A 22,142-nucleotide genomic window follows, 5' to 3' on the forward strand; every position below is an offset into this window, starting at 1 on the left:
TGTGTGTGTGTGTGTGTGTCATTATCATCCTGTGGACCTCCTTTCCCACCCTAGGGCGAGGTGAGGAGTAGCAGTGTCCAGTCATCCAAAGTCTGACCATTTCAATGAACACACTTCCGTTCACTCATCATTCAAACCCACGAAATACTGTATGTACGAGTATATGCATAATACAAACCCTGAGATAAAGTTCATTAGCCGAGCTCTTCTGCCATATCATAGTAATGGAGGGATCATCTAGTACGTCCTTCACACTCTGGTATGGCTGAGGGATGTGTCTGACAGCTAGGAGGGACATGAGCGTGCCGGCGTAGCTCCGTGTCAGCACCAGGGTCATCAACATCCACACACCCACCATCACACGCTCCCACCACCACCAGGCGGTGTTCAGACACAAATCTTAAATGGCAAAAAACGAATATATCCTAGCACTAATATGAAGGGAACTAGAGGTCAGAAAATTAACCTTTTTTAAACCTAACACACATAGTGGTTAACTGGACAATAACCCTTTATGCCATCCATAAACATTAATGTAAGTCAACCAAAAAAAAAATACAGTAAGATGTGGATGACAGATAATAACCCATTAGAGGGTATGTGCGAGTGATGTATGGCAACAAACCTGGTCGCTTGCCTTACAAACAGCTGCTTCTGCTGCTGCTTATAAAATTACACAATTGTAAGTACAATGAATACTCTAAGGTGAGATTCATATATACCGAGACACTTTTTACACAGTTTATTAGCAGTTTTCCGTGAGTATGACACTGATGTCGCTGAGTGCCAGAAATTATTCTTTCTCAGGGTATTCTTCTGTCAAACACCAAATATTAAAATTAAGTAATAGTAGTCCCTTAGAATGATTGGGGTATAACTAACACCCTAACTCACCAATTACTATCTCCTTTCCTAGCCACATCCCCCCAATATGGCCAAATCTTAAAGGATACTTAGCTAGATAAGTCAGAATGACAGATAATGATGGGCATGCAGCCTTGGTTGGGCTACATAGGTCTATCCAAGCATCATGGTACCGTCTATCTATGGTGCTCCCAGCAGCTAGCTTGCCTGAACGAGACTTCAGAACTAACTGAAAAATGGAACATTCTCTCCTTCATCGGAATAGGAGAAGCCAAATATTATGTAATTATAATTACCTAAATACAATGAATTATTTCATGAAATTAACAAGGAAGGTCTAATTTAATAAGTTAATCTAAATTTTAAATAAAACTAAAACCAATTATTCATTTTATTTACGTTAAGATATATAAGATCTGTTTTCTACGTTGCCATGCCGCACATGAACAGTCAGATACATTGTATATTCCTATCGTTATAAGTGTTTATACATGTATTTACATTATTGTTGTCCATAACACAGTAGTATTAAATTTATTAATAATAAAGATTATTAACCAGAATACTAGAGCAAATCTCAGGGTTGTTGAACCACTTTGAACCAGCACTATATATTCTCTGGTAAATTCATCTGATTTTAGAAGGAATAACAATATTAAAGGTGCACGTACATCACTGCACACTTGATATCTCATGTGGGGGGGAAATACTTTCCACATATCTGTGGCCAGGCAAAAAATGATACACTGTGTCACGTAATATGACCCCTAGCAAGATCTCTCCACAAGTCTCGAGGACCCTGTACTGGTACCCTTCTTGGTCACGCATCACTTAAATTAAAAGTGATGTTCGAACGAAGTTGCTTCCGTTGTTGCTTATTAATTTACTAGGATAAGAGAGTCTAGAAGCAAATATTCTGAATACGTTCAAGAATATCTCTGAACTTGAGTCTTCTGCCACTTCTAGATGGACTGCTCTTGGGTAAATGCAAGTAAACAAACATGTGTATACCTTATGTTGAGTTCCCTAACCCATAACGGTTGTAGCTCCAGTGTAGTCAGCTCCAGTTACTTTGAGGGGCCGACTTCTATTTATCCTATTCTTTGGCAAAAAAGATGGTCCTGGATAGTCATATGTTAGCTGTTCATACCTCCTACATATAATAAAATTCTTGAGATATTTCTCCACAACCTGTCTACCCCTAGGAATCAAACACCTTTCTCAGACTCGGGCCCAAGTCTGCGGCACACCTTCATGAAGAGTTAACTCAGTGGCTTCCACAACAATTAATTGTGCAAAATAATCGTTCTTTGTTAACAATATAGGATGTCTACTTTGGAATGGCAAATCAGGCTCTACTATTCTGCCACGGCATCTACTTAGACCCTTTCCATTTAAGAATAATCCTAAATCTCTTTATCAGCTTATTATTGCTGCTAATGCCTTAACATTAAAGGTGGAAAATCTCTCCATAATATTTCATTTGCAACTTTTTCGTCCGGTATTCCATGGGTTCAAACTCCTCAAATCCCACTGTCTTATTTAAAAATCTTACAACAAATTTGTGTCAAGTTGTCTTATTGAGTTAAATCTACTGATCTCTGTTACATCTTGGTCAGGTACAACAGGATCCAAGTTTACAACACTAACCTCAGCAATATTATACTGTTTCTGCTCAGGCAATTCTTTAGAACGTAACCGTTTAGGATCTTTGAACCACAAGGCATCTCAAATAAATCACTTTACTGTAGAGCCACTCGAGAGAAGACTGCTGGGTTTTGATTGGAGGATGCATGCAAGAATTTAATTTGGAAGACAGTTCTTATAAAGTCTTCATTCTATTGCAGACAAAAGGAATTTTACTGTCTTCCTTTCCAATCCAGTAAATACAGATCTCACTATCAATCTGTAAATGAATATCCTCAAACTGAGTGTGAAGAGTCGTGGTTAAATACCTGGCCTTGTTCCTACTTTCATGGAAGCCAATTCTACTTGAAGTAGGGTTCTTCCTTTTATTGATGGAACTTTGGCTTTGGACATAATTTTACTATATCCTCCTGTTGCACAATAAGTTACTGTCCCATGTGCCTTTTGCAAAGCATCACAAAATACATGCAAATGTGACTGCTTGTTACTGTTTATCTGCCTGCTTTTTTTTAATTTCCTGTCTAATCTGTTTCCATTGTTCAACATAGGTCTCACCTAATTCATTGTCCCAGTTCAACTGTTCTCACCAAGCCTCTTGTACTAAACATTTGTCCCTAATAACTATGGGGCTGACCAATCTTAATGGGTCAAATAACATGGAGACCTGGCTTAACAAGTGTTACATCTGAAAACTTCATTGGTTTTAATCATATTTCATCAACCCTTGTATCCCAGTTAAGACCCAGCATATTTTGAGTTTTAGAATGTCAACATTAGGATAATCCTCTTGTATTCTATTCCTTAACCCACGACGTGCCAGTGCCATTTTAAAACGGTCTGACATATTTCCACGGCCAGTGCCAGTGCCGTTTTAAAATGGTTTAAAATAAAAAACTTTACTGTGACCACATTTTTCGAGACTCACGGGTAAAAATTGGCAGGCCTGTAAGATAACTGTTCCTCTACCATCCCCCAGGCTGAAAAGGCAATACACTCACTCCCTCCCCCCCTCATGCTCGCTCTGCCTTACTCTGCATGTGCGCCTCACTCAGTGCTGTACGTAGTGAGGACATTTTGTAAATATTTTCATGTAACTGTAAGTTGTAAATATTTTCTTGTAAGTGTAAGGACTATATAGTGAAGTCAAGTTGTAAATACCTTCTTGTAAGTGCCAGGACTGTACATAATGAAGTCAGGTTATATCTATCTTCAAGTAAGTGTAAGATAATGCATTCACAGTGAGAAAGACACACAAATTGTGATAGATGCTGAAGTAATAAGTAATCAGAAAAGTGTACTGAACATTGCTATACCCTTCCCAGCATAAATATCTGAGTATACCTTACATAGAAAATGGCTTTATCTCACGTACGTGGTGAGGTCAAGAGCTAATAACAGTGCCAACAGCCTTTTCATTTAGGGGATTAACTGAGACTGATTCAGGTTTCACAGCCAGTTGCTTAGTTGTCTTTTTCTTTACTTCAGCCTTTGGTTTGCTTTCAGCAGATTTCACTTCCTTGCAGATGTTTGCAAGTTGCATTAAGCCATCCCCAACCTCCATACAGGAGATGTGATCTTTTTGGTACCTATTATACAATGCATAGGTAATAAATTTAAGGTTACATTTTTAGAAAACACCCAATCTGCTGCTTTTACAGCTTCTTAAGTACCTAAAATTTCTAAATTACAACACAATGCATTCCAAAAGTTTTGCTAAAAATAAAAATGATGTCTCGGCATGGGTAATTCAGTTAGAGGTTTCAGTGATTGGGTAATGACCTGCTCCCTATCTTCATAATCTGTCTAAGGATAGTCTAACCAGCCTCGTAATTATCGTTTTCCATGGGTATTTAACTTATCGACTAATAAGGCGTGCCCTTGACCTGTCCTAACATATAGAAATTTCCTAACCTTGGAGAGGCCTGTTCTATGATGGACTAAGTCTTTAAATTTATCCCACAAGGATTTATAATTTTGCTCCCCATCAAACTCTTGGGACGTAATTTCTGGTAGTGTGGCTTTACAACACAGGTCCAAACCTCCTGTTTCTGCACAAATATCAGCTATTTTTGTTTAAAACAACTTTATGATTGTTATATATACCTATATATTATTTTCATACTTCGAACTTTCCAATTCACAGAGATCTTTATCATCTTCCTTCACGATAGCTGCATCTAAACTGGTATAACTTCCTTCATACGTAGTCCATCTGTCCTTTAGGATGTTCAAAAATCCTCTCAATTTCTCTTCTGATAGTGTTTTTTCCTCTAATGATTCCTTACAGTCATTTATAGCTCTCGTTACCAATCATTCCTCTTTTTAACGTCTTGAACAATGAAATGGACGTTTTGGATCCTTACCTTACAATCTTCAAATGTTTTTTACTTTAAATTTTAATGACTGTGGGGAAGGTTTTGAACCTTTTTCCCTGGGTTGTTAAACCGTTTGGGTTATACTGTTGTATCCACAATCATAATCCTCTTAATAAACAACTAAATTAACATAAGCGCAGATGCAGTTGGTTCTTCAATATTTCATTAGACCCCCATGGTTTCTATCACGCAGAAGGCATCCCTCTTACGTTCCATATAGTATATGAATCTCATCAGGACTGCCTCTCTACCTTGACGGTTCCAATAAATACCGTCAGCCTTAAGAGTTGCCTGGAAGGGTTTGCATTAAAATGGACAAAGTCTCTCCCACTGTATATTCTCTGCAACTAGCGATTTATGGCCCTGCTGGCTTAGTTTATATGTCCCATAACTAACTGGTGCACCATAGGGTAGATGTCTTGGCTCAAGTAGAGCTATGGCTACAGAGTACTTACACAGCCCTTCAATAATCCCAATAGCTGCGATAATATTCTTGACGATGTCATTAACTTTCACAACCTCATAATTATCTTTCACTACCAGGAAAAGGATGGTACAGTGGTGTTCCCTTTCCAGAACGGCATTTAGTCGTTCGTCACTTGAGAAGGAACTAGCCCTGTGTCCGGTATATACAAATTTCTGTATCTGGCACCTCTACCGCACGCGGAGTCAAACTATGCTCTATGCAAGCAACCTTCAACCCGCTTAAAGCCTCTGCACACATCTGAGTTCTATCAAACACCACATGTTAAAATTAAGTAATAGGAGTCTCATCGAATGTGTGAGGTATAATTAACACCAATTATTATCTCCTTATATCCTAGCCACTTCCCCTCAATTTAGCCAAATCTTAAAGGATACTTAGCTGGGTAAGTCGGAATGACAGATAATCACGGTATTGCAGCCTTGCTTGGGTTGCATGGGTCTATCCAAGAGTTCTGGTGCCGTCTATCCACAGTGCCCACGGCAGCTAGCTTGCTTGAACGAGACTTTGGAACTAAGTGAAAAAATGGCACATCTCTCTCTTTGGAATCAGAGATGCCAAAAATCGTTCAGTTACAGTTACCTAAGTACACTGAATTACTTCATGAAATTTGCAAGGAAGGTCTAATTTAAGAAGTCAATCTTAGTTTTAAATAAAGCTAAACCCAAATATTCATTTTCTCAACGTTAAGATATATAAGACCTCCGTCCGTTTTCCACATCACCGTACCATGCATGTCCAGTCAGGTACGTGGAATATTCCCTGCATTATAAGTATTAATACACATATTTACTTTATAGTTGTCCGCAAGAGGTTAAATGCAGTAGCATTTAACTCCCTCACGTGCAGTAAGTTTCGGTAAGTATTCTGGCTCACGATTTTATTCCATCCCTCTCTCTGCCCCCACCCCCTGCCCACTTATGAAAACATGTATTCTCGCCTCATTTTTGCCACCCTAGTATATATATATATATATATATATATATATATATATATATATATATATATATATATATATATGTATATATATATATATATTATTGCCATAAAACCTACATCATCGGATAAGCTCATGTTTGTTCTAGCTGATAAGCAAAAAAAAAAAAAAAAATACAAAAAAGCACGAATAAGGGTACATTAAGCTGGTGTGAATAAACATTGTGGAATGTCACTCTCACTTCCGAACATCATAACTTGAATGTTTTCTATCATACAAACAATTGTTATTAGATGTTTAGAATGAGAATTTCATCAGCATTCTAAAAACGTTTGCGACTTTATCATACAATTTTAAGTTTTCCAGAAAATAGCTAAAAACTAAAAGTCATTTCCTACACATAACTATTTTTTTATTCAGGGAGCTATTTCAATAATGGCTTCTGCCTTGGGCGGGAGGGGGAAAATGGAGGATTTAAAGGGACAACTGAAGCAGTGCTACACTTCAGCCTGGCTGGCCGTGAGGTACTGAGGTTTACTGCTGTGCATTCTCATCAGAGCAGTCACAGTGTTCCCAAGTATTTAATTTGGATGCGAGACGTCCCTGCTAGAACAGACCAAAATTTGACACAAATTGGCTGAAAACTAAATTTTTGGTGAATTTTTTTCTGCTTCTTCATGCGACTCACGTCAATGTGTGTGTTCCAGGAAACACCCATGGGACACGAATCGCATCATTGTGCATGAAGGAGTTTTATTAATGATAGACTATTAACCAGAATACTTGAGCAAATCCCTAGGTTATTAACCCGCCCCGTCCCGACCACTTTTCGACCACTGGTACCCCCCAATCCCGACCATTTTTCGACCTTTTTTTTTTTTTTTTTTGCTTAAACTTTCGCTTTTGGTCAGAAACAATGGTCGGTGGCAAAGAAATTGGTCCCCGGGGTCCCTAATTAGCTTAACCAGGTATGCCTTGGTCCCACCTGGCCCCGTGTTCTCACTAGGCGGTCTGAGCCTCAAACGTTTTCTGTGGTATTATAAGTCTGGAAAACCAATGAAAGTAAGTAGAAATGAATTTATTACAAACATAAAAACATGTGATAAAAGAGTATATTGGATTTTATACAAAAATAGAGCAGAAATAAGCATTGTACCATCGTGCGAAACGAACAAAATCGGCCAACTTGGTCACGATGAATCGCTAACATTCTAAAATCATGATACATATATTTTTTTTTACTTACATAATACTTCTACAATAACATTATACCATTTTACATTTTATTGAACTGTTTTTACGTATTCACAGGCCTTTTGATAACATTTAGCGTAATGTTAGCGCTTATTTATGTAGTGAGTGAACTCGCTGTGACTGTTGTTTCAACTCGTATTGTGCTTTTTCTACTTACATAATACTTTTCTAATATTATTATACACTTTTCAACTTTACAGAACTGTTTTGAGATTATTTCAGGCCTTACGTAAATATATAGCGTAATAATAGCGCATAATAACACACACGGTGAAGTCGCTATGACAACTATTTCAACTTACAACCTATTTTTGTACTTATATAATAATTCTCCACTAACATTGCACATGTTTACACTTGATATAATTGATATCACATCATTTCTGAACTTACGATGGAACTGAGCGTCATATTAGCGCGTACTTACACAGGGAGTGCTATCGCGATATCATTTGTTTCATCTTACACTAGTATTCAACTTATAAAATACCTTACTACTAACATTACAACATCTTCCACTGTATATAATTCCTATCACATACTTACTGACCAGAATGTGGGTGTACTCGTGACATCAATTATGACAACTTACACTAATGTTCAACTTATACGTTTTATTCATGCTAACATTACACCCGTTTCCACTTTATTTCCTTGCTATCACATATTTACTGACCAGATTTACACAGTGGGTGTAGTTTTGATAACAATTCATTCCACTTACACTAATTCTCATCTTATACATTACTTTTCTGAAAAAATAACACCCGTTTCAATTTTATATTTGACTTAGCACCTACTGACTGGCCTTACCATTAACATGAGCGTCATTTCGCCTTCCCACACAGTTTCAGTAGTGTAGGAAATTATGATACTCCTTGAAACAAGGCTGAAGGCACAACGCAACATTGCACTCGACACACTCGTATCTTGTGTCTTTTCTCTGAGTGGATGGTCTGACTGTCGAGTGCCTACATACATGGCAGCGACGCTGGGGTTTACGACGGTTTGGTTCAGAAGGGATTGCGCTGGGATAGTGGCGTCCTGCAAGACGTAGGGGAGTCTGAGCAGCCAGGGGGGTGCGGGTGTGGTGTGTGGGTCTGTCCTGGGCATGCTTGGCGATTATTTCACGTGCCAGCTCCCTCACAAACCCCTCAAAGGTCTCGGATACTCCGGTGGTCATTGCGTGCAGGTAGTGGGCGTTCAGGACCGTGATGTTGAGCAAGTGGAAAAAGAATTTCTTGTACCACTTCATCGTGGTCCTGGCACAGTCAACACTTGAAATCATCGAGTCTGACTGATCAACTTGCCTCATGTTCAGATTATAGGCAAGTACAGACTCTGGTTTCCATACGTTGCGCCTCCTCTCGCTACGGTGATCCACGGAGTCTGTGCGGTGCATCAGGGGGCTGTGAACAGTTGATAGAAGGCAAACTTCCCTGTTGTGGTTCCACAGGGTTGCAAGGATGTTATTGGCCTGGAAGAAAACCACTTCGTTCTTGTCAAGTTTCCTCCCTATCTTGACCATATGGCGACGGTTTCTCTTGACTGTACCACAGACTCCGGTGTCATGTTGGTGGAGGAACCTAGCGAGAAGAGGGCTAGTGTCCCAGTTGTCCAGGTACAACACATGACCACGATGAAGGTACTCTTCTACTCGTATCATTGTCTTCACCACGGCCCCAGAGAGTCCTATACTCCGATCTTCTATTATATCTGTCTGTGCGCCCGTGTACAAGACTATGTCTTGCACATAACCAGTCTTACAGTCACACATAACAAAGATCTTGAACCCGAAACGGTGTCTCTTGCTGGGTATGTACTGCCTAAAGGAAATATTGCCTCTCCACAACACAAGACTCTCGTCTATGACGAGGTCTCTGTAGGGATAAAATGAGGAGCGGAACATTTCCCGTAAATGATCAAATACCAGCCTAATTCTCTTCATTTTATCGGTGTTATTTGCATTGGCTGGATCATCTGCATCAAAAAAGTGGAGGCGGCCGAGAATATACTGAAATCGGTTACAACCCATCACCTTTCCAAAGAAAGGTGTGAGGATGATTGGGTCAGTTGTCCAGTAGGCAGGAATTTGGTTTTTCCTTACCACACCCATCAAGATAACCAGGGCCAAAAATAGGAACATCTCTGAAATAGTCACGGGATAGTCATACTGTTGGGAATGCCTGCTCGTGGTTCCCAAACGTTCACTTTCACGGCACTGTGATTGTGAAAAAATATTAGTTTGTTCAACTATGCGCCCCACAAACGCCTCACCAAAGAACAAGTTGAAAAAATCCAACCGTGACGAACCTGCATTTACACCTGGAGCCGTGCAACCTGACCGCCACTCCTCAGTGAAAGGGTGAATGATGGGAGTAAAATTACTCCCATCTTCCCAGTTCCACGTGACACCACCGTCTCCAGCCACGTCACCATCGTCCCCTTCGTCAGGGTGGGGAGGTGAGGGTGGTGGGGGAGGTTGGGGAGGTGGAGAGCGGCGCCTCTCATCACTCGCACTTCTCTTCCCTCTCCCTTTTCCTTTACCCTTTCCCTTCCCTTTCTTTCCTTTCCCCACATCCTGGGGCTGTGGGGAGGAAGTTTGGGAATATTCAGGGGCGAAAGAAGTGCTGGGGAGTGACTCAACCTCCTCTCCCCTAGGCCTACGAGCACCACGTGCTCGTGCTGCCTCCTTCACACCACTTGCCCCTTCACCCCGCACTACCCCCACACCACTTTCACTTTCACCCCGCGCTGCCGCCACAACACTTTCCCTTTCTCCCAGCAATCCCACCACACCACTTGCCACTTCCCCAGACAAAGTACTTTCACCATACCTTATGTGTCGTCTCGCCCCACCTTCTGATCCTCGTGGTGATATTTTCTCTTTTCCCAACCACGCGGCGATATCACGTCCTAAGCCTCCGTCATCCTCATCGTCCTCATCCTCGTCCTCATCAGATTCGGGATGGAGAGATAGCTGTGCACGTGGTTGGGGAGCAAGCTGGCCTTCCCTTGCCTTACGGTATGTCACATACCGCGTTTTTCGGGGCGAAGGGACCTCCTCATCACTGCTACTTATTTCTTCCTCTGGCTGGACGTAATCGCGATCCACCACATCATCATCGAGTGGAGAATCACTGTCTCCAGTGAAGGCTTCCAGGACGGATGCGATTTCCTCATCTGAGAGACCTTTCCGCGCCATGTCTGACCTGGGTCACTGCTAGCAGGTGAGTGACCGAGACAAGGGCGAGCGCAGGTCACGTGGGGTCTAGGATGCTCCCCGCCTGGCGGCAGGTAGGGGAGGCTTGGGTACCCGGGCGAAACGAAAATCTCGCGCGAATTTTGAAAATTGTTGAAATTATGAACCTTGCAATTGCAGGACGTTGAAGTACGTCGCTGGGATTAGCTGTGACAAAACGTGAGGACGTGGAAGTACGTCCCCGGGACGCCGCGGGTTAAACCACTTTGAAGCAACACTATTCATTTTCTGGTAAATTCCTCTGCTTCCAACAGGGACAATCATAATAAAAGGTGTGCATATACCGCTGTACACAGGATCTCTCCTCCAGGGGGGAATTAGTTTCCACACTGGGATTGGAGAAGAGAGAACAAAAGCCCATGAATGCCTTGTCGGTATAGAGGACACTATAAAGGTGGTTGTGACGAGAACCTGGAATCAACTTAGCCCAAAATATACAATACCTATAAATTATCTCATAAACATAGGATCTTGGGTCAAGCTCTGACGCTGAGTCCCAAAATTCTAGGCACAATCGTTTGATTGTTCGATTCGTTAGAGACATAAATCATAAATGTAAGCTATGTTGATAGCAATCAATATATGAAACATTAAAGAGAAGGCACATGTCTGTCTATCTATCTATTGCCAGATGCCTTAATCCCTTATATGGGGTGGCCAAAAAAAAAAAAAAAATCACCTCCACGTCATCTTGTCTCCCACCATTTCCCTGCCCTGCTCCCAATTCACCCCCCCGTCTCTCATATACCTTTCCACTCCATCCCTCTGTCTCATCCTTGGCCTTCCCCTCCCTCCTTCCCCCTCCACCTCACTAACATACACTGTCCTCGTCAGTCTCTCACTCTCCATCCTCTCCACATGGCCAAACCTCCTCAGTGTGTTTCTCATAACGCTTCCTATCACATCCACATCCACACCACAACGCTCCTTCACATCCTCACTTGTCAGTCTGTCTCTCCATGTGACTCCACGTGCTCCTCTCATATAACTCATTTCCACTACTCTAACTCTTGACTTGTGTCCCTCCAACAACGTCCAAGCTTCACTTCCATATGTTAGAGTTGGTATAACAATAATGTCATGTAATAACTTTATCACTTCCATGCTCACTTCCCTGTTTCTTATCACTGCCTTCAAGGAACGGGCAACCTTTCTTCCTTGTTGTACCCTTTCAAGCACTTCATCCTCCAAACTTCTATCCTTACTTATCACACTACCCAAGTACTTAAACGTACTCACATTTTCCATTTCCTCATCATCCAACCTCACTGTACATTCACTGACTTCACCTCTCTCGAAGACCATAACTTTACTCTTCCCTACATTCACCTTTAGATTCCGTTTCTTACACACTCTCCCAAACTCATCCACCAAGCCTTGCAGCTCCCCTTCGTCTTCACTTAACAACACAGTATCATCTGCAAAAACAATACAGGGATTTTCCAAACACTGCCCTCTCTTATTAGGACCACTCCAATATCCGCTGCCCTACTTTGTATCTCTTTTATAACCCCATCCATATACAGACTGAACAACAATGGAGACATGACACATCCCTGTTTCAACCCAACCTTCAAATAGAAAAACTCACTCAGTTCACTGCAGCCTTAGCACCCTCATACATACTCTTCACAGCATTCAACAACTTCTCATCTACTGCAAATGTGCAATATGCAAAGTGAATCGCTAAGAGAAAAGGTGCTGCGAAGCTCCCCACTCCTCTTAGAATATGAACCATAACAGCAAGTGGCTTGTTCAAGAATCTATTATTTGCCTACCCTGAACCAGAAATAAATGTGTTCAGCTTAGGAATGAAACTGAAATAAGTAGACACACTCAAAGAATGACACACCAGCTCCCTGCAAACAGTAGAAAAATCTGATATTAAACTTTACCCTGTAAGCATTACCTTTTGAGTTGTCCTTGCCTTGCGACCTTATCATTTGACCGATTGGTCTCAAAATCAAAATGCCCCGTCCATGGCTGATCATTGATACTCGGAACAAACTGAATCCAAGTCAAATCAAAATTGTGTTAGAAGGTCAAACATTTATCCTTCCCCAGAGACCTTGATTTGTGGTGTATAGTTATGAAAATCAATTCCGTCCATGTTTGCATTACCCTGAACTCGTATCCAATGAAAGAAAGCATTCGGAACCTGAATGCAAATCGCCCGTAAGAATATGCTGTTGGCTATGTCTAAGATTTTGGCCATATCTTGATACCCTGAAGGTTTCATGTTGATAGCTCAAGCCATTCATGATATACAGTGGTGCTAAAGGCGGGCAATAAAAACTAGTTAACTTTTGGCAGCCATTTTGTTGATCTTGACCTTGACCACGGGTGCCCAGTTTCGAACTCGGCCAAGATTTTGGCGATATCTTGATACCCTGAAGGTTTCATGATGATAGCTCAAGCCGTTCATGAGATACAATGGGAACAGATTCACACACACACACACACACACACACACACACACACACACACACATATATATATATATATATATATATATATATATATATATATATGGCAGGCAAAAACCTTATCACCCTAAAGTCGGGCAATATCGTTTAATTCAGAAATGTTGTAGCAGCCTTGCCATGTGGCATTATTGTTGTTATCTTTTTAATATTAACAACAGGAAAACGCGGTGGATGACTCAAAACTCTTCCAGCAAGTTTAGTTAAAATAAGATCAAAACTATTTTAGTTATTAACACACACATACACACTTATGCTGAACTTTGATCTTGTTCCGTGACTCTAACCGTTGAATCAAATTGTGATCTAAATCTGAGCAGAACTGTTGATCTTGCCTTGTAACTCTGACCATTGATCTTTCCTCTGACCTTGATCTTTGCCTGATTGCTCTCGAAATTGAATTTCTTCCTCCATGCCTAATTTGTTCTATATAAAAAAAAAAAAGATCAATGTGACCAAGTTTGTTCGAGTCAGATCAGATCTGTTCAAATTCTCCACTTCAACACAGACACACATGCAACGATCTTCGACCATGCTTTCAACCCTATGATTTCCACTGACTGATCTCTCAAAATCGAATTCCTTCGTTCTTGCATTACCTTCATCCCATTCATCAAGTGTGGTTTAAAGAACAGGAAAACATTTAAGATGACCCTGCAGTGTGACTTTGACCTTTAACCAATTGATTAGAAAAAATAATGGATGAAGCCGCCGCAAACATTTAATCTATCCGGCAATATTGGTTAAAATGGGATCAGAACCAGCTGAACTCCTTTTCTGACACACAGACAACTGGCAACACACATTAAAAAATATGGTATTAGCTCCATGCGGCTGTTCTTGCAATGGAATGATTGTGTGTGTGTGTGTGTGTGTGTGTGTGTGTGTGTGTGTGTGTGTGTGTGTGTGTGTGCCAGAGGGGGAAAAGAAGAAGACAGGTACAAACAGGACTAGTGAGAAGGTGCAATAGAGAAGAATACGGGTCTCCCTGCTCTAAGACATTCATATTTTTCCTTTATCCTGTTTTTTTTTTCTGTAATCCTCTAGCCTTAATACAGTTTGAATAAATGATGAATGTCCCCCAGGCATTAAGGACCACCTTATTTTCTCTATAGCTTCTCCCGTTAAAAGGAGACGCGAAATGCAGATCTTGAAAAAATCATGTTCTTCCATTTTATTGTGTATTTAGTAACATATGCATTTCTCTTACTCTTATTACATCCCTTCCATTCTACTTACTGGGTGGGAGTAGAGAGAGGATAATGGTGAATACAGTGATGCTTATTTGGTTTTGTAAAGGAGTAGCCGTATCATGACAGGTACCACCGTACATATGTTCAGTGTTCCTTTTTAATGTCAGATTCATGCAACTTCTAGAGGGAAAATTTTTCAAGCCATTCGTGTCATATCCTGTGCCCTCCTAGTGGGGCAAATAGTGACAATACTGAAAGTCAACACCTTACTGCTTCTTAGTGTCACAAGGGTGATCCTAGAAACTACTCAGTTAGTTGTCATGTGTTGCCAAATTCTTTTTTTTTTCCTTGCCAACTATTTGTTGTATTCAAAAACTGAATCCCAAAAATTCATCATTATAAACGCTCATGAAAGTCTGCATCGAAACAAGCTCTTAAAATTACGAATATATTTTCATATTGTTTTTCTTTATTCACTGTATTGACACATATTCATATTTTCGTCTTTTCTTTGTTTGAGCTTAAAATACCGTGGCTGATGAGCTTTGCCAAGAATGAAAATATTCACCTGGTTTCGTTGTGAGAGAATTTCACGCAAATTACTGACTTGACATGAGGCAATTCATTTCACAAGTACAAATTTGTATTCAGTGACAGTAAACTATGGTGTTGTATTGTTATAAGTGTTAGCGAGATGGCTGTGGAAAAAATCCCATGATGAAGTACAAGTCAAGTGTAGTGGAAATGGCAGTGAAATTCAGAGCTGCTAACGGAAAAAGGAAGATGAGGGGTGTAGAGCTTCCCCACCCTAAACCTTAATATCTGTGGTTCTCAGCATTAATGACCCTTGTGCAGATGATAGGCATAAATATACTATACTATATTAAAAAGTGAAGTGCCATCGGAATTCTAAGGTTATTATATTTCGTGTAGTTTTGGACATAGCGAACCTATGTAACTTGAGTCGAGTGTCTTCTACTACCTTTTCCTAATGCAACTCTCACAAACATGTGTAAGCTGTCGAGCCTGGACTGTATTGCTAACAATTAAATGGATTAGTATCCATTATGAATATCCAGTTTGTCCCAATCACCCTGTTATTATTGATGAAAAATAGATACCTTTATGTACTGTACAGGTTCCAAATGACTCATCTGAAAAAACGCCCATGGCTAAATTTATAATTTCGTATCATACAACTGTACTGAGAAGTAGTAATCCAAAATAATAATGAACTAATTACGTATTTACTTACTGTGTAGCCACAAAAAGGAAGATTCGTCATAAATACTGCATGAATAAGGTATAGTCAATCGGAGCAAATAAAAACAATTTACCTTAACTTTGCTTCACTGATGCTGTTTCAGAGCAAATGGTCAGACTGGATATCACATGGCAATGGGTACATAACAACCTGAAACATGACATGCGAATGAAAGTTCTACAACCAATCAGTGCTTAGATTTTAAAGAATATGTGGATTTTTTTTTTTTTTACCCTGTGAAGTTAGAAAATGATAACCACTCTCGGGGTAAAAAAAAAAATAAAAACTCTGAAACTAATGGAAATACATCTTCCAAAAATTCATGAATATTCCTTGTTTATGTGTACAACAAATTAATAGCCTACATAACCTATAATTAGATTTAAAAAATACAGCATACATTCTGAATACAGACACATGATTTCAATTAAGAACCAAGGTTTTGCCTCCGCCAACGAAGTTGGAGGTTATGTATCCACCTATGTTTCTGTGTTTCTTGTTTGTTTGTCCACACAGTGTCTCCAAAAGTTCTCGATGAATTTCAATAAAATTTTGTGGAAGAGTGGGCCATGGGCCAAAAAAGAATTGATTAAATTTGGAGGCAGATCCGGATCCGGATCAGGATCCTGCAATCGCACTGACAGAAGTATGCGCTTTCTGAGTGCCTTCTTGTCCTTTATATATACTGGTATCTTACTTGTTTGGATTGATCCATGCAAACTTCACATTCTTCTAATGTTTTGCCTTGTTAGGAGAAGGAAATCCAAACTTAACTACATTTTTGAAGCATTCATGAACTTCTGCTTCTTCAGAAAAATAATTGTATTGTTTTCTATGAAGTTTATCTTCAATGTGAAGCTTTGTTGGTCCTCACACTGCTGTTTTGTTGTATTTTTTGCTTTGCTGTTTTTTAAGTGGAATAAGAAACATAGGTTTTTTATTACCCCTCTGGGGGTGTCTGTATGCAGGGTAAAAACCACATATCTACACTGGGGTTACAAAAGCAGGCAGGTCCTCTCTCTTGGTTTGTCTCTTAAGGGCAATTGTCACTGATCACCTGAAAGCAAAATGAATGCAGTGCATTCAAAGCACATGAAATAGCATTACGTAAAGAAAAAGTGCCCCCAAAAAGTTAAATGAGCAGAAAATAAAAAAAATTCCTCGTTTGATCATAACCTGGCACCAAATCATTGTTTGGCAAATCTGCATACACATGATACGGAGTATAGGTAGGCCTATCACCACACCAAAAACTAGAAAAATTAGGCGACAGATAAAGATTGGCAGGGCTGTGTTAATTTTTACCCCAATTTGCCTTATGTTTTTATTTTCCCCGATTGACTATATATATGTTTTAAAATTTTGGCATCATAAACAAGTCGTTGACCTTAAAAAAAAGTTCAAGGTCATTCACATTTAGAACATGTACTTAGATTATCTATCTATCTATTGCCAGACGCCTCAATCCCGTTTGGGGTGACCACAAACAAATCGCCTCCCTGTCGCCCTGTCCTCCGCCACTTCACTGCCCTGCTCCCAACTCACAACCCCCTCTCTCATATACATCTCCACCCCATCCCTCCATCTCATCCTCAGCCTCCCCCTCCCTCTTCCCCCCTCCTCCTCACTCACATACACTCTCTTCGTCATTCTCTCACCCTCCATCCTCTCCACATGGCCAAACCACCTCAGTGTGTTCCTCATAACGCTTCCTATCACATCCACATCCACACCACAACGCTCCTTTATATCCTCATTCGTCAGCCTGTCTCTCCATGTAACTCCACAGGCTCCTCTTAAACCGTGGCGTCCCGTCGAAGTGCATTAACGTCCACACGTTTTGTCACTGCCAATCCCGTCTATGTACATAAACGCGAATCAATTGCAAGGTCCCTAATTTGCACAATTTTCAATTTTCGCGAGTGATTTTTGGCACGTATATATACATTGGACACCTTCCTCTACATCTACGAGATGCCAAGCAGGGACAATGCCTTACCCAGCATGACCTCCTCCCCTCCCCTGCATGCCCTTTTCTCAGCAATTCACCTGTTATCAGTGACCTGGCCAGTAAAGCCATGTCATGCCACGGTACGAAATTCAGGGCCAGAGTGATTCCCCAGTCGATGACAATGTGGAGGACAAACATTAGAGGAAGAAGCAGTCAGAAATGATGATCACGTAATGTGGCAAAAAAAGGTCAGGTATGGTGATGAGTTAGTGAGTGAAACAATGCTTATAATGCCTATATTACTGTTTGAAAACCAATATACTCTCATACTACATATAAATTCGTACCAAGTAAATAAATAAATACCGTTTATGAGTGGTGTGGAATAGTTATTCTCCCATAGCACTCGTTTTCTTTGCAGTCAGCCTGATAGAAAACCCTGTATGGTAAGGAGGTACTCCTACCTAGATCGAGTATTTTAAACCCCAGATGAGCGATTTCTCTATGAATTTTCGATGTTTCTCACCAAAAGCGGAGGTTTGAGCTAAAAAAAAAAAAAAAATCCAAAAATGGTCGGGACTGGGGGAAGTCAGTGGTGGAAAAGTGGTTGGGATGGGGCTCATTTCCACTGCTGTCACTCTTGACTTGTGTCCTTCCAACAACGTCCAAGCTTCACTTCCATACGTTAGAGTTGGTATCACAATACTGTCATGTAACTTTTTCACTTCCATGCTCACTTTCCTGTTTCTTATCACTGCTTTTAAAGAACGAGCAACCTTTCTTCCCTGCTGTACCCTTTCAATCACTTAACGCTCCAAACCTCGATCCTTACTCATCACACTACCCAAGTACTTAAACGTACTCACATTTTCCAATTCCTCACCATCCAACCTCGCTGTACATTCACTGACTTCACCTCTCTCAAAGACCATCACTTTACTGTACTCTTCCCTACATTCACTTAGATTAACCTTAGGTAATTTCTAGTGTAATGTGAACAACGTCTGGAGACAAAGATGTGGAAAAAATAAATGAAGCATGGGTTCATTTTACATTTGCCTCAATGACTGACTAACTGTATGCATAACTGTAATCATATTCCTTTTAGGTAATGAGGGATCACACCTATATTTCTGTAAAGATATAGCTTTACAGGTTTTGAGGTTATCTCTAAAACGTGTTACAAAGAAAACACTGAGCAGATTTGATTTCGATGCTTTCTACTATGCTAAATGGCAAAATATTCAGTCAAAATTCTTACCAAAGTTTTTGGTCATTGGGTTTTCAACTAAATAGCTGTATCTCAATTATTTAATGAGTTACTTCAATTTCCTTTATGCAGTTTTCATACAATTAACCCATTGGATCCCAGGGTTCCTGGGCGAGGCATGGGGCTGGGAGGGTAGGCCTACTAAGCGTACCGCCCTCCGCCTATCGGCTCATAGTCGCGAAGCTCATAGGTCCCTACCCTGGGGTTCCCTACTTTATTAACTGTTGGAAATTCCCAGTTCTGTCCTATATTGAGGACACTGGGCTCCAATGGGTTAATGAGTATATGTCCTTCCAAAATAGGTTAAGGTCATTTCAAGTACTTGGGTTACTCTAGGATTCTTTCCTGCATAATATCATCAATATCTAAGAAAACATAAAGTTCAAAGAAAAAATAATTCCGGAACAATATGCTTCGACAATTATATGGTGAAACTCAATAAACTAATATCACTGTTTCAGGACGGACAGCACACATATTCAGTAGCGGTAAATAAATAAATTAATTAATTAAATTTGTATATAGATGGAAAGACAGACAAATAGATATTGATAGATAGATAGATACATAAAACAGACTGATATATGACGTTGCCGAGAAGTACTTTGTTTATACGTGTATGATGTACATTATGTGTAAACAGCAAGTGTTGTAGCTTTTACGTTCGTGTATATCTGAATAGTGTACTACAGTAGATACACCAAGCTGTGGATGTAATTCTAGCTGGAAACTGTGGAACATTATACTAGACCCCAACCCTACGCTGTTTAGTATTTATCAAAGTCGCCAGGCAGGGTGTTAAGAAATTAAGACTCATTCTCGATTAAATAGTTTCAAGTACAAGTATCTTCCCATGTTGGATCAGTAACCGAATAACATTCTCCCTCAGTAAAACATTCATTATTGGGCCAATGCTCTATTTCTGACGAGACCTCCTTCGATGAGAATTGTATAATTTAAGGAATGATGAATATTAGACCATAAGTAAATATAGAGACATAACGAATTCTTACCTTGTTGAAGAAACACCCGTATTATTTTCATGGAGTAAAACATCCACTCATCGGGTCGGTAATCAGCTTCAAACATGGCCAACTTGGATGAGATTAGCATTACTGTAGGGATAATGACTATAAAGGCTATGATACCCATCCACACGACAGGCGCCAGAGGCATAATGAAGCTCCAGGGATCCACCTCGGGGCGACCTATAGCTGCCAGCACCCTCATATTGCTAGACTCTACAGGCCAAGTGTAGTCTATAACTTCATTACGGGCCGAGGACAGGATGAAGGAGCCAGGAGCGAAATCCACCTCCTGTTGAAGAAGAAGAAAAGGAGGAGGAGGAGGAGGAGGAGGAGGATTGTAATCTGGTTGACTAACGATGCTCCCAAACGTAGCTTCCCAACCAAACGCTAGCAGTTGCAGGCGGACGAGAGCTAGAATTGTGCATCTGTGTAACCCATAGAAGTGGCCCCACTGGACCCTGGTGGGTGAGGGGTTGACCTACTCTGAATAACAATAATGCCGAGCTCCCATCCGAGCCAGCTGGCATTTGGTGTGGACGTGATCCAACACCTCTTCCTCTCCAGCTTATTTTTGCAACAGGCTCTTACATCATTTTTATGTTACAGTATTTATGTTATGCGCATCGATACTACTAAGGCTTAAATTTCATACACGAGAACAGTTACGTGTAATATGCAAAATAAGCAACTGAGAAAGAGACATTACCGATACAGTGAATTCACTCTGACCTAACAAATATCCCTAACTCCTTTTGGCTGTGGATAGCCAGGCACAGTCAGATTAGAGGGCTGATCTGACTAGTAACCAAGGACTTGTTCCTCCTCATGAATAAGGCTTATTTAATTTCGTGCAACCACAACTTGCCATTCATGTCATGGAAGTTGCTCAGCTACGTCAGATGGAAACAGACCGGTTACATTAAATTTCCTCACGCCATGAGATTATTAACTTGGGATTTATGGCTGGTCACTGGACGATGATTATTAAGAGTATCTTGGTCGGGACAAGTCCAGCAGTTAGTTGCTTCAGCCGAATGTGTTTCGTAGCCTGACTGTGTTAACCATTTTAATCACGTGATGTGTTTCATATTTTTACTGTGGTTCATCATCCTTCTCTTGGCCCAGATTTTCGTCCTTTTGCAGCTTGTTGCTCATAGCTTAGTGGTAGAAAAGGACAATAATACATATTTACGTCCTTTCCATATCACGGCTTTGTTATTAGCACCATACTCTGTTGTTAATATATTGTTACAAATCAGCATTCAGGACGGAAAGATGGTGGTTTTAGGCCAATTTGGAGTAAAAAAGGTGTATCATCAAACAATGATTCTCAAGCAATGAAGGAAATATTACCAAATGGTTTATGAAGTCTGTGCCTAACGCTTCCATTTTTTTTTTTTTTTTTATGTGTCCTGCCCTGGGCATAGGCTTCACAGCCTGCTCTCAAGGCCCAGTAGTCCTCCTACATACCATACACCTCTACATTTCACCAGTTCGGCGCCAACACCCCCCGTCCATAATGAGTACACGTTAGGTCTGTCTCATACAGGACTGGTGTATTGGTATTAGCGAGGGTATTTTTACGACATGTCGCCGGGTCTTCTGGTAGATCAGTAAAGTCTGATTTAACGAAATTCAAATCCTTAAACTGTTCCCTGCCCCAGCGAGGATTTGAACCTGGGTCCGGTAGGACTGCAGGCCACCTCTCTACCGATTGAGCCAGAATGATCACCTTAAGCCGAATAAAATTAAATGGACTGAGCAAGATTTGAAAACTTTCTGTTGAAGCTATTTAATAGGCATATTATTGATCTCTCCATAGAGCAAAGTGTTCAACAGTACTTTAGCTTATATACAGATCCACAGTAGTAAAATGACTTTCCTACCTCTCGCATAACCATCCCCACCATACCATCCCAGGACCCATTGGCCAACCTCACGCCGAACGTTCCTTCAGTAGGCCGCACGTATTGGTACCTGAACAGAGACAGTTGGTGACCCTTACTCTTACACTTTATTCAGCCTGGGGAGAGACTCCTTATAAGAATAGTAGAATAAGTAGTAGCAGTAGTAGTAGTAGTAGAAGTAGTAGTAGTTGTACCAGGCTCATCTGGACGAGAACCTGGCGAA

At 40.5% G+C, this 22,142-nt stretch overlaps 1 protein-coding gene across 1 annotated transcript in view; it reads right to left on the reverse strand.

The window, feature by feature from the left end:
• The window catches only part of LOC145397107 (putative glutamate receptor), a 132,022-nt gene that overhangs the window by 41,861 nt on the left and 68,019 nt on the right, over positions 1 to 22,142 (reverse strand). Inside the window, exons 7-9 of the mRNA XM_080270309.1 lie at positions 21,899 to 21,989; positions 19,998 to 20,301; positions 179 to 399 (exon numbers count right to left, since the gene is read on the reverse strand). Coding sequence (XP_080126435.1) covers positions 179 to 399; positions 19,998 to 20,301; positions 21,899 to 21,989 — 616 coding nt within the window. The remainder of the gene's footprint in view (positions 1 to 178; positions 400 to 19,997; positions 20,302 to 21,898; positions 21,990 to 22,142) is intronic.

Source organism: Coenobita brevimanus, chromosome 40 (genome assembly GCF_032717465.1).
Source record: "Coenobita brevimanus isolate Jiangsu-jjx chromosome 40, ASM3271746v2, whole genome shotgun sequence".
Lineage (NCBI taxonomy): Eukaryota > Metazoa > Arthropoda > Malacostraca > Decapoda > Coenobitidae > Coenobita > Coenobita brevimanus.